At 37.0% G+C, this 13,912-nt stretch overlaps 1 protein-coding gene across 1 annotated transcript in view; it reads left to right on the top strand.

The window, feature by feature from the left end:
- slc49a4 (solute carrier family 49 member 4) overlaps positions 1-13,912 on the top strand; it is a 40,059-nt gene that overhangs the window by 5,460 nt on the left and 20,687 nt on the right. The window contains exons 3-5 of the mRNA XM_016450027.1: positions 4,179-4,441; positions 6,417-6,546; positions 10,889-10,997. Coding sequence (XP_016305513.1) covers positions 4,179-4,441; positions 6,417-6,546; positions 10,889-10,997 — 502 coding nt within the window. The remainder of the gene's footprint in view (positions 1-4,178; positions 4,442-6,416; positions 6,547-10,888; positions 10,998-13,912) is intronic.

The raw sequence follows: 13,912 nt of genomic DNA, 5'->3' as shown, positions 1-13,912 counted from the left end.
AACTAAAAAATGATGTAATTGTTTAATATTTTAAAGTATTATTTTAATGTTTATTATTTTATAATAAAATAAATAATGTTTATTTAAAATTATATAATTTAAATTAAATGATATTGTTTTGTTTTTTTTTGTTTTTTTATTCATTTATTTTATTCTGTGTAACATAATTTGGAAGAACTCTTTTCTATACAGCAGTTCAAAATGAGCAAGTCTGGTTTGTTCTCACACAAAGTTATCTTATTGCTTCAGAAGACAGAAAAATAATACATGTCCAATAGACTTGTTTTATGATGGGTTTTTTTGGGGGACAGACTTTGTAATCACTATATGAATGGTGGTTGTATGCAAAAGAACAGTGTACCGTGGGGAAAAAACAGCATATGTGTTCGGAACAATGTAAAGAATAGTAAATAATGACATAATTTCAATTTTTGGGTGAACTGTTTCTGTTATGACCCCTATTCTTTTTTTTTTTCTCCTTCAGATTTTCAGTTACTTTTATTAACCTAAATCTTTATTTAGAAGCTTTGGTTTGGTGTCAGAATGACTGAGATTCAATCATGGCAGAATGCAGCAGCAATAAAATTCAATTTTTTACAATGTCTTTTGATTACAAATGCCAATGTTTAGTCTCAAATCAACAGCGATTGTGGTCACAGCAGATTGTGCCGTTGTGCATTTGTCAATTTTTTTATTGTTTTGTTGGCAGTAAGGAGTCATTTGGTTAAAACCACCATGTTCCTTGCAAGCCAAACTGAACAGAAGTTTCAGGCATTCTTTTGATAGAATACTATTACTTTTTTCCTCTGTAACTTAACATAAGGACACATATATATAATGTCTCCATTGGCTGTGATTTTAAGACTGGCACTGTGTTTTAGATTCTCCCAGGTCTCTCTTTTATTCTGGCTTTGACGTTTAGTTTGAATATTTTGCAGTACCATTATTGTTTTGGTCAGTATAAAGCAGTCCATTTATAAATATGTTACTCGGGTTATAAAATTTGCATTCAAATCCTGTTAGCCCAGCAGTTTCATTAGAAAGCAGAGAATCCTCCCTGACATTGTCCGTGCCGGATCAGAATCATCTAAGGCTAAACTGCCACTCCTCCACTGCCCTCACATTTCTCCATGCGTGAGACTCATTTCTCCCTTTTCATCTCTTTCTTTGATTCAAATTCGAGGTTTAGCGGATTGTCACCTGAAGAAAGATCATATGACAGTGATTCTCCACAAATTTTGCTTCAGGAGATCAAGTGATCCAACATAATACTAATATGAATAGTAAATAATAGTGCAAGTTAAATTTTTTGTGTGAACTGTTTCTGTAATCAGCCCTATTCATGGATTTCTTAGATTTTTCTTACTTTTATTAACGGAAATTTTTACTTAGAAGCTTGGTGTGGTGTCAGAAGGGCTGAGATTCAATCATGTCAGAAAGTAGCAGCAATGAAATCCATTTTTTTACGAAGCCGTTTGGCTACAAAGGCCAATGCCTTTGTCAATTTTTTTTTATTGTTGTCTTGGTGGTGAGGAGTGACATAGACACAGTGTTCCTTGCAAGCCAAACTGAACGGAAGTCAGGCAGTCTTTTGACTGAATACTGTTACTTCAACATGGGTTGAATAGGAAAGCTGACAATTTTGGTTCCTAGTAAATTTATCTATATATATATTTTTTTTAATGATTATTTTCATGCTCATTGATTGCAGCCAGTAATTCACAGCAGAAAAAAAAATGTGTTTTGTACAAACAGTGTTTTGCTTGATACAGTTTTGGTAATTTTGTTTTGCTGGCATCTGAATAATTTGAGTAGCTTCTAGCAAGTGACAGATCTGTTTGTACCAGAATAATGTAGTGTTTGATTTGGATACATCAAAAATAAAAAAATGTGCAAAATTATTTCTCCTCTACAGGCTGAAGCTTAGTTATGTTGCTATCCTAACTATGCATGGTTATATGATTAGTTGCAATATATGGTAACACTTTAATATAGTGAGCAGTTCTCACTATTAACTAGTTGCTTATTAACATGCCTATTATTAACATATTAGTGCATATAAAGCACATATTCTGCATGACCATATTCAACATCCCTAATCCTACCCAATACCTAAACTTAACAACTACCTTACTAACTATTAATAAACAGCAAATTAGGAGTTTATTGAGGCAAAATTCATAGTTAATGGTTTGTTAATAGCGATAATTTGACCTTAAAGTGTGACTTGTTATATTATTTACACTTTGCAGTATTTTCAGGTTAGACCTACCAGTTAACAGTCACTGACATAGAAAGTCCAACATTTGCAAGTTTTTACACAAACTTAATATTATAAAACAGATAGTTTAATAAGTCCTGGATGGTGATTGGTCTATACAGTGTTACAGCTGTACCAAAATACATAATGTAGTTAGTAGTTGTAATGCGAAACACCCAATTGCTGGATTTATTATTTTGCAGGACCCATAAGGGCCAAATATTAACCTTCGTTTACATGTCAAGGTCTGAATCATCTAGTGGAAAGATGGCACATAATGAATTTGCCTAATAAAACATTTGTGCATCATTTTTATGTAGTAGCTGTTTGAAATAATCTATGACTCTCTCAAGGGGCTATGCTTGATTTTCCATATAGTCATGGCTGAAAGGGTTAAAGGCACTCTGCTGAGTATTTGATTATAATCACAATATAGTACAGCCTCTTACACTTTATTGCTCAATTAAAATAGGCTAACAGAATCAATTCAGACTGGAATTCATTGGCCTTGATATAGTAGGCAATATCTGTAGTCATTCTTTGTACCAGAATTGCCAATTTTGCATTGTTTCCAACCATAATTGACAAACGTGAAGTCATAATGATCAGCTCAAGGTGTAGGATTTAGAATCATCTACGATCCAATTATGAGCTACGTGAGGGGTATCACAATGATTGCAATCACTGCAAATGCAGACTGCTGCTTCTTATTTAGGGGGGAAAAACATCCCACAGTGCATTCTAGCCCATTTCATTAGAAGCAAAATCACACAGGCTTTAGCATGAATATAGTGTCACAGGGGCTGATGTCCAGTCATGAAACATGCGGTAGGAATGCATAAACACCTTTCAGCAGAATCAGATGTCAACATGCTGGAACAAAAGAGAAAGGAATAGTCGAGAGAGCTTTCACACTGTATTAGATTGGGAATTGAGGAGAGCATTGCATGATCAATGACTGAACCAAAGTCTTTTGCAAACTGTAAGGTTCAAGAATCTTTAAAAGGCTGTTTGAATGTTGTGTATGGTGTGTACTGACCAAACCAAATGCACTTGTGAGCTGGTTTTAAATCTAGGGCAAGTATACTATCAATCCACTCCACTCAGTACATCTCCAGAGGTTTTTTACCGTCCCTCAGACACTCTTTGACAAGCCACAGTAAAGAACTTCACATTTTCATGAACGCAGGAATAGACCTTAAAACATTTTGTTCAGTTTGTGACAATTGCTAGGATGAAACTAGAAAAAGCTTGACACAAAAAGCCTCTTGATCTTTATGACAGTGATTACCATGAAGGAAAAAAGACCATTTCGGGCTGGTTTGGTGTGCGTCTGGGCTGTAGAAAATGGAAAAATGTTTCAGTCACTCTCTATCTTCACCAATGCTGAAGATCTATTCTGTTGACAAGCACTGCAGCGTTTATTCAGGCAGTTAGGCTATCACAAGTCTCCCTGCTGGGACTCAGTCATCCTGTCTCACAGATAAAGCTCTTTTGTTTCCCCTGATATCAAACGTCACCTCTGATAGATATGTAGGAGAGCATCGATTGGTGTTTAGAAATCAACAAAAAGGTGATTGCATTTAGACCATTTCTTTATATTAATTGTTAATTATTACATCTTTGTCTCAGACATTTGTCTGGCTTGCGTGTGTATATGAATAATAAATATCACTGATACTTGAGTGGCCTTTTTGACCACCCAAAACACCCTAGCAGCGGCATAGCAACATGATAAAAACACTCATATCACTTTATCTGCCGCATTACAATGCCCTGGAAAGCCAGCATTGTGCAACATAGCATTGTGATGGTGGTTTTTACAGGAAAAAGCTCACTCATATTTTATTTATTTACTTTAAAATGTAATATATATATATATATATATATATATATCCCGTTTTTTTCAAATCTACAGGATGATTCATGGAGGTCAACTTCTGAATGGTTTAGCTGGTCCTACCATTATGAGTGCCGGTCCTCTGCTCTCTACTACTTGGTTTGCTCCTGATCAGAGAGCTACAGCCACCGCTATTGCATCACTTATCGGCTACCTGGGGTCAGCCTGTGCCTTTCTGATTGGTCCGTTGGCTGTCCCTGCACCCAATGGCACTGTGGGAAGCACCGTTTACTGGAACCAAAACCACATAGGAGACAGGATACAGTTTGTTCTTTACGCAGGTACGGTATTGTCTGCTGGCAATCCAGCAACAGCATTCATTCTGAATCAATATTATATTATTTTAAGCATTTGCCATACAGAAAAGCAATCACAAGAAAGCCATCCATGGTGGATCTCCAAATACCACAATCAAACGTCTTAACGTGGTTTGCGTTTACCTCGCTATAAAGATTGCCTCACATTGTTCTGCTTAACTGATTCAGAAAATTAAAACATTTTGAGAGAGAGAGAAAGAAATCTTGCCAATAATAGATTGATACTCTGCCTCTGTTTAAGTTGAAAGATGTTGCCGGTACTTTAGTACACAGGAAAGACATCGATTTGTTAGTAGTTTAGAGGTCATTGTGACACTTACTGCAACATTGGGCATCAAGATGCAGCCACATGCACCGGATTTTGACACGCTCCTAGAAGACGATAAACTTGAGGAGATGCAGTGATCTGTCCAGTCTAATAAAACCTTAGAGAAGGGCCAAGTCTTTAGAGTATATACTGTGTGACAGTAAAATCTGTCAACTGGCAGATATTTTGCTGTACCATTTGCTGAACCAGATTTTAAACCATACTGAAGGAGTTCCCATGTATGTTCGTACTGATGCCACTGCACTGAGACCTATTCATCTTTTTATTTCCAAAAATAAGCATTACCACATGATTAATTCATATAAAAATCATTTTAATTGAATCTCCAGCAATTACACAACCATTCCAAGGTTTGGGGTTGGTAAGATTTAATTTAAAAAAAAATTTTTTTTTGAAAGAAATATCTTAATGTATGCTTACTAAGGCTGCATTTCTTTGATAAAACACAGTAAAAACAATAATATTCTAAAATATTATTACATATTTATATATTAAATATTTTCAAATGTAATTTATTCCTGTGATGTCAAAACTGAATTTTCAGGAGACATTACTTCAGTCTTCAGTGTCGCATGATCCTTCAGAAATTAATTTAATGTGCTGATTTGGTGCTCAAGAAACATTTCTTATTAACAATATTAATTATTAAAACAGTTGTGCTGCTCAGTGTTTTTGTGGAAACTGATACATTTTTTCAGGATTCTTTAATGAATATAAAGTTCAAAAGAACAGCGTTTATTTGAAATAGAAATCCTTTGTAACATTATAAATGTCTTTACTCAAAATGTCGCTTTTGTTCAAATGTATGTGTCCTTGCTAAAAGTATAAAGTTTTCATTAAATCCTACTGACCCCAAACCTTTGAGCAGTAATGTATATCTTGATATCTACTATTAGTGCGATATAAAATTGTTCATTTGTGATAAGATTTTTTATCATATCGCCCACCTGTACCCAAGCCTGCTTTATAAGTCTGTATTTTATGACAGAAAAGGCAGATTTATAGAAGCGATGTTGTAAAAGTTAACTAGCTGAATAAAAATGGGATCTGTCCAATGAAGCTGCACTTATTTTATCATGTGGACAGCGCCCAGGCGGGACGCAAAATTTAGGAACTCAACCTGAAGACTGTGCTGGCAGTGTCAGTGCATCCGGTTTTGAGATACTGTGTGCCAACAGGTTTTTTTGTGCTTGGCCACAGCAATGCTCAATTATGAACTTGGTAGCACTGTCACAAATTCCAGCACTGGATGAGCACATTTGAAAGCAGGAGCTTTTTCTGGACCAGGGTTAATGAGCTGATCAGTTGTTTCATTGTGCATTTCCTCCCCCTACAGGATTGTAATAAACCTGCTAGACTCATGGTTAACTCTAGATTAATGTGAGCCATCTAATGACCGTTAATGATGTTGGTTTGGATACCACTCTCTCTTGCTCACTCTCTCATTAATTTGAATTTAGTGTCTGAAAATTGCAGTGAAATGCCAGGCGCTTTAAGCTCTTTTTCTAATTAACAGAGATAGATTAAGTCCGAATCCGTAAAATCTTTGTGAGATTTGATGTTGACACCAAGGCTGCATGATAAATGTTGTGTATTTTTGTGAACTTGCAGAGGTTGGGATGATTGCAGCACTTTTCGTGGCTGTGCTGTTCTACTTCCCCTCCAGGCCGCCCATCCCTCCCAGCGTGGCAGCAGCTAGCCAACGTCTCAGCTACAGGAGCAGCATCTGCAGACTGCTGAGGTATAACCACAGTCCTCCCTTACCAGACTGCTCTAACTGGTTTGAACAGAGAATAAAAGAACGGAGGTTAGGAAGTAGGAATAGTTCATTTGAAAATAAAATTTCTCTTTCAATGTAAATAAAAGAAAAACGGAGATATCTAACATGTATTTTCCATACAACAAAAATGGGTGGTGATCGCAGTTGTCAAGCCGCAAAAAGGATGGAAGAACCAACATAAGTTGTTCATATGGCTTAAGTTCTGTATTTGAAAGGAAAATTCTCTCATCTACTAACCATCATGTCATCCCAGATGTATATGACTTTTTTATTATCTGTAGAAGACAAACAGATTTTTAGGAAAATAATCAGTCTTATATAATGTGAGTGGATGGGTCCCTCAAAGTTGACACTTCAAAAACTATACAAAACAAACACAAAAATAATCCATATAACCCCAGTTGATGAATGAATGTCTACTGAAGTGAAACGATACGAACCATCACTTCCAGCCAACTGTCAGCACACACTGCACATCTGTACATTGTGAAAAAAGCTTTAGTAATGGTTCAAATGTGCTACTTTTTAAATGTTTGGGACCAGTAAGATTTTTTTGTTGAATTTTTCTCTTTTGTGGAATGAATAGATGATAACAAAAATCTCCTGTCCCTGTAAAAAACACGTGCAAGGATTTCAAACCTTGAAAAAACCTGAGCACAATACTGATTCTAGTTAAATATATAATGTGAATATCTGTGTTCTTCATTGGCATTCACAAGAGATTTTGCATTGGGTACATTGGACACAACAATGGACATCTGTTATTTTAGGCCTTTTGTAACTTCCACATTCTGTCTCCCTGATCTCAGCACGGTCTCTGAAGTTTTATCATTGCTTTTACAAAAGAGAATCTTAATGAAGAGGGTCTTGTCATTTCGCCACTCACCATATGCCGCAGTTGTCATTTAATACACATCAAAGACAAGATCCTCTCCCTGCAGATTAATTACCAAGCCTTATGATGGCACATGCTGACCATCTTTAATAAATAGAACATCTTGATCTGTACATTTAGTAACCCACTGAAGTCCATGAAGGCCAGTGTGACCACAGCGGCACATTTTTACAGCTAGTCAGAACTCTCTTGATGTAGTCGCACCCGCAACGCTTGGGGTAGTTGCGATATTCACAGATCAGAGGAAGCCAGCCCTGCTTTGAATGCGCTCTCACATCAACACTAGAGGAATTGGCTGAAATCTGTGAACTGGAAAAGACTGTTGAGCTTCCACTGTTGTAGAGAGTCTGCAGTTCGACCCCCTCCGAGGAACACCAGAACTTTCCCACTCACAGAAGTGCTGAAAGCAAAAAGAAGAACAAACATGAATGGACGAAGTCACCCCATTGAGACTGTAATGCTGTCTGTAGTCCCACAGATAGGCAGAGTTCCAGTAGCCGTCTCACATTTGTATCTGAATGGAGGAGTGGATTGGTAGAGCTTTGTAAAACAGCTAGTCTACAGGGACAGTTAATTGGATACGGACTGGGGTCGTGTGATCATGATTGCGTTTCACCTCCAGTCTCTGAACTCTCAAGTCCTTGGCTCACCTGAGTTGGTGAAACTTCAAAGTTTTTTTTGAGCCTGACTTGTTTGTTGCAGAGAGCATCATTTCATTGTTCCTTTATGGGAACCATTATCCTGCGTTTGATTACTGCACTAACAGTGATGATAGAATAGTATTAGTATTGATGGACTCTGTTAAAAATGACCATTGCTTGCAAAATCTTCATTTTGAGGTATTAGATCCCAACAAGGCCTGCCAAGGATAAATGGCACTTAGCTGATGATCCTTCTGGCTTGATGGCTCCCCCAAATTTGTCAAAAGAAAGGAAAAAAGGCTTTCTCATATCCCATAATCTAAATAAGCTCTTGGTGGAAAAAAGGTGCATAGATATCGATCTCCCCCAGCTGTGAGGTTAATGAAACGGGTACAGTTGGGAGAAAGGGTCCTCCGTCAACACCTTTTTTGTGATTACCCTCTTCAAGGCCACTGAACAATTCACTGAAACCATGCTTGGCTTTCACACTTTCCTGTTAATAGACTGGATGTAGATGGTAGAAGTTCCTTCACACCCAGTGGTTCATACCTGGAGGTAATTATGGGTAGTGTGACACGGAAGTCGAAATTTCTACAAGTAACTTCGGGTGCATTAATTTGATATCCGATTCATTTGTAACTTATAACTTATAATTAGCATTTTTGCCTGGCCACCTGGTCACATTATTATAACTGCTTTTCTCTGAGAAAATTGCATTTTAAAGCAGCTTTCATTCTTAGAATCTCAATAGAGCCAGAATCAACAGTACAAGGGCTGTTTTTGTGTGAAGTTTCCAAATCCAAAGCATCCAAAACAGTATTAAAACACTGAAGCAATTCCTGAATTTGAAATGAAATCACAAACAAGATCCAGAATTGCAATTTGCATTTGCAATTTTGAAAGGAAGTATAATTTAAACCGAATTGAACTGCACAGAATGTACTTTCTACCTCCTGCAGTTGCAATTCAAATTCCAGTTCAGCCTCCTTTTGGGTGTTGCAAATTCAATTCAAATTTCATTAATTTAAAAGGAACCAATTCCTTAAATCTCAATTTTTGGAAACCTGGCAAAGTCTAATCTGTGCAGTTGCATCATCATGCCTTTACGGGAACCAATGTGCAGTGCTAGATTACTGCAGTAAAAGTGATGATAGAATGGTATTAGTATTGATGGATTTGGTGCTAAAAATTGCCGTATCTTGCAAAATCTTGGGGCATTAGATTCCATCACAGATGGACAAATGGCACTTAGCTGATGATACTTCTGGCTTGATGGCTCCAAAAAATCTGGGGCTGGAGGAGGGTGGTACAATAAAACAACTTTCTTTCAATCAAATCAAGTGTGAGAAACTCAGATGCCAAGAACCAAACTGCAACAAGTAAATTCCATACAGCACACCGCTTCAAAAGATAAACAAAGCGTCTTTGGAGAGCCCTCGTGATTGGTTTCAGATGCTTTGTTGTTTTATGGGGGAACGTTTCCTCTTGGGTAAGTTGGGGAGACACTGTTTGGGACACTTGAGGGAAAATAGGTAGAGAAGTGAGTGAGAAGGGTGGGTGATTGTAATTGGGTTGGGATTGATTGGAGGCCTGCCAGAAGCCACACATAAAGACTGATTCCACGAAGGGATTCTCGACCTGTTTCAGTCTTGACTACAGCAATCCTGCGACTGGATAGATGCTCATAAAAATGCTAATACATGAAGAAAAAACATCCCTCATAGCAAGGGATTTTTGTATCAGGGCAGGATTACCACAAAATTGACAGTACACTAAACCATGCACTGTGCTTGTATTAATGGTTGTATCTGCATAGCAACTTTTGTTGTTGCTTAGCTTCAAGAAGGATTTGTTGGCAAATAATGCTTGTTAGAGAGTCTCGTAGATAATGTTATTATAGAGTAAAAGTATTTCAGCTGTGCCCTACAGATATATGATTTATTAAAAGCATGCAGATACTGATATTATGCATAGCTTTGCCCAGTGGGTCAGTTAGATTTAATTAGATGTTCAAAACAATTCCTGCTTGGCTAAACTCTTGATATCAAGGTCTATATTACCTGAAGAAAGCTGTCTGTTAGCTTTGCATATTCTCAAAGGCAATTTTTCATTTGCTGCAGGACCTCAATAATTAAAAATAACCCCTAATAATTTTTTCATCATAGTTTTATTTTTTTTATTTAGTCAATATTTTATCATGTCATATTCATTAATTTAGTCAGTTTTATTCTTACTAAAATGGCAAATGGATTAGAATGTAAATTTCAAGTTCACTGGTGCATTTGCGTCATTTTGTTGTAATGCTAATAAAGTTGTAATATTACATTGACCCCTTGCTTGATAATGTGCAGGGTCCTATTAAGAATCATATTTGGTTGAGGAAGCTAAATCCATGTAAGACAAAGCTCCGCTTCTGGGCATGTCTTTATCCTAGCATGCTTCCCTGATATCTGCTTTTGCTCTCAGTTTTATGTATTTTTTTTGTATTCAGGAGACTTTTATCTTTGTGTCACTGGGCTGCAAGGTAGGATAAATGTTTGGTGATGACAGGCTTTAAAGTATAGGAAAGAAACTCTACAATCTTTGACTGTCTGTGAGATGCACAAGCTTTGATGTTCAGTTTCATGACAGCTCTGAAAGATCTGTTACTCTTTCAGAAATGGGCGTCATACACAGTCAAAATGCAGCCTAGTGCCTTAAAGTGCTTTCATACTGTTTTATTACGAAAAGTTTTCATCAGTCCTCATCTTTGCTTTTGCTTTTTCAGCAACATGCGTTTCCTGATGATAGCACTCGCCTACTCCGTGCCCACAGGGGTTGTTGCTGGCTGGGCCGGAGTGTTGGACATGATTTTAACACCTGCTAAAGTCAGCCAGGTAAGAGATATTCCATGTTCCATGCTGGGCCCATTTAGATGATGCATTATAGGTAATTATAAGGTTTTCAGGAAAAGAATGTTGTCTAGTTTATGCTTCGATGGTTAAATGTTTAATAAAACAATTGGATGTAATGAATTAATCCAAATATTGAAAGACCTGATTACTTTCACCCGTGTGTTTCAGTATGCTTTGTGTCTGAACTAAGTTGCATTTATCAGATGTTCATATCATTTGCACCTTCTATGAGTTTAATTATGATTAAAATGAAATGTAATTTCCCTGGATTAAATGGTTATTAAATGGTTATAATTAACCCTGGGAGTACAAACACACACACTGAAGTATTGACTGGAAACTCTGACCGAAAAACTGTTTGCCTTTCTATACTTTCTCGTTAAAAAGCTGACAGGCCTGAATGGGTGGACTTTGAACTTCAAAACAAGCTGTTAAAAACATCTAATTATAGTTTTGAAAATCCAGAGCTATCCATATGAAGATAGCCCTCTCCATCCTTTCCCTCTCCAGAGCTCATCAGAATCTAATCAAACATTCATGCTCAAGACGCTTTTATTTGCATACTCACAAAAGTACTCCATCTTTGATGGGCCAACCACAGCATAATGAGATGAGCTCTCCACCTCAGAGTTTCTGATTCTCCCCAGCCTCCTCACATTAGCATCTGAAATGTGAGAGTTTTGGGCCAAAGCAATCATGTTACATTCTAGGCCCAGCTGAATTACTGGCTTGCAGAGACAAAGATGATAGTCTTGTTTCTTTTTCAGGTAAACTAGGTGGTCTTTGAACTGGTATTGGAAAGAAAACCATGCAAGTTGAAGATAGAAGGCCTTTTTCCTTTTTCCCCAATATGTATCTGCTGCCAAAGCCATTGTGAGACTAATTTGAATTTTCCGTCTTCTCATTCAAGTCTCTGTTCTTTTTTTAAAAACAATTGAAAGCGTACGCCGCAAGCATTTTCTTCTCCCATTTTAATGTTTCACTATTGTTGAGAAGGTCTTTTTTCCTGGTCATTTAAATTTGGTTGAAGAGAAATAAGTGTTATCAGACAAACTGAAATTATATATAGATTTCTAGGAGCGCATTGTGTAAAATAAAAAGTGCTCACAAGACAGCAGTGTATTGATATTTCTCAGACATTCTGGTTAGGGATTTGATCCAAACCCCAAACATAAGTATTAAACTTCAACAATTAATTCAGCCTGGACCACTTCGGAAACCTGGCATTGTGTATTCTATATAACATTCTAACTAATGTTCATTGTTTTTTCTTGATACCTAATCCATTGACTGTTGGGACTTTTTTGTAAAGTGTTAGCAATTTACTTTACTCTGAATGATTTCTCTGTTGTTTTTGATTGAAAGCAATGAAAAGCATCCAGTTGTCATTTGAAATGTAATTTGCAAATGAGGTTAGAAGCCTTAGAAAGTTTATATTCGGAGGCTTTTATTTAAGTTACGTTTTGATCAGTGTCAGAAGTCAACAACATATACGTTTTCACATTCGCACACGGTAATTTGCAAATGGAACGGTAGAACCCTGAGGCAGTAAGCATGTAGAGTTGTACAACAATAATTAGCATCATTTAAGTGCATGGTACTCCGCTACATTAATCAGCCTTGTCTAATTGCTTCATTAATGGTGAATGGCCATTAAGCCTGCGCACAATGGCTGTGCACTGATTAGACAGACACCTTTTGACCTTGGAAACTCATCATCAAACAGAAGGTGCATTGCTGGGTTTGAGAAACATTAAAAATGAAAAACTTTTATCAGAGCAGCCTCAAACTGCTCAAAACTAGGGCTTGATTTTGTGGTGTGTGTACCGAACTCTTTGGCCCTGATTAAAACTATAGGTGTAGCAGTGTGGTTTTCTGATTTAAAACCCATTTCAGTGAGTGATGCCATGTTTTTTGCCCGTGAGGTTTCCAGTGTAAACATGTTAGTGAACAAGGAGGTCTAGAATACCTGGAAAAAGTGTTAGCATTCCCAGAAGAATGTGATTTGTATGATATTAGTTTATACTGACACCAGATAATGTATGATGTTTTAGTTTTTTGGGATGGATTTAGCATTGTGCCTAGTTGGGCCTTGCCAACCCTACATTTTCTATTGAATCGATTTATAATTTAGTTGTTTTAGATTGATTCAGTGTTATTATTAGTCTACTGGATCTCAAGTGATGACCAAAGCATTTCCTAAACTGCATAGACCGCATGTAACATCATTTTGATAGGGGCATGCACTGTATCATTCTCCTCCTTGTCCCGAGTCCTAACAATTCCAGTGCACTATGCTGCATGACAGAAAAATTTGAATTTGAAATAATGGTTTGGACACACATGAGTTACACTTTTTGCCAAAGGAAATAGCATAGTGTATGATACGTCTTTCATTTCCTGGGGGAAATAGCAATGTTACAGCAGTAAACATAAATCACAGAATGGAAATAGCAATTAATACATCCAGGGGCACCGGAACCAGGGGGCCAAACATCTCTACCACCCCCCACTCCCCAAACTTTTAGTACACATCACCATCGGTTGATATTAAATTATGTAGTCTACCTCTGTTGGCTCGCACATAATATATTACATTCTGATTATGCACTATGATTTACTGTGTGTTTTAGCACTTGATGTTTATTTCAAATAGATAAAGATGTCTTTTACCCCTGCAGTAGGACATTTAATCAGCACATGTATCCTCAGACCGTATAAATTCTCAGAGCAGCGGCGCCTTACTGCCGGTTATTGAGGATATGCTTGTCCAGAGAGAAACATTGACAGTGTTAAAGGGGTCATAGGATGCCCATTTTCCACAAGTTGATATGATTCTTTAGGGTCTTAAGTAAAAAGTAACATAGTTTGGTTAAAATTTATCAATGGTAGTGTAA

This window comes from Sinocyclocheilus anshuiensis, unplaced genomic scaffold (genome assembly GCF_001515605.1).
Source record: "Sinocyclocheilus anshuiensis isolate Anshui unplaced genomic scaffold, SAMN03320099.WGS_v1.1 scaffold627, whole genome shotgun sequence".
NCBI lineage: Eukaryota > Metazoa > Chordata > Actinopteri > Cypriniformes > Cyprinidae > Sinocyclocheilus > Sinocyclocheilus anshuiensis.
Note: the sequence above shows the minus strand (reverse complement) of the source record. Positions and strands in the feature narration are given on the sequence as shown.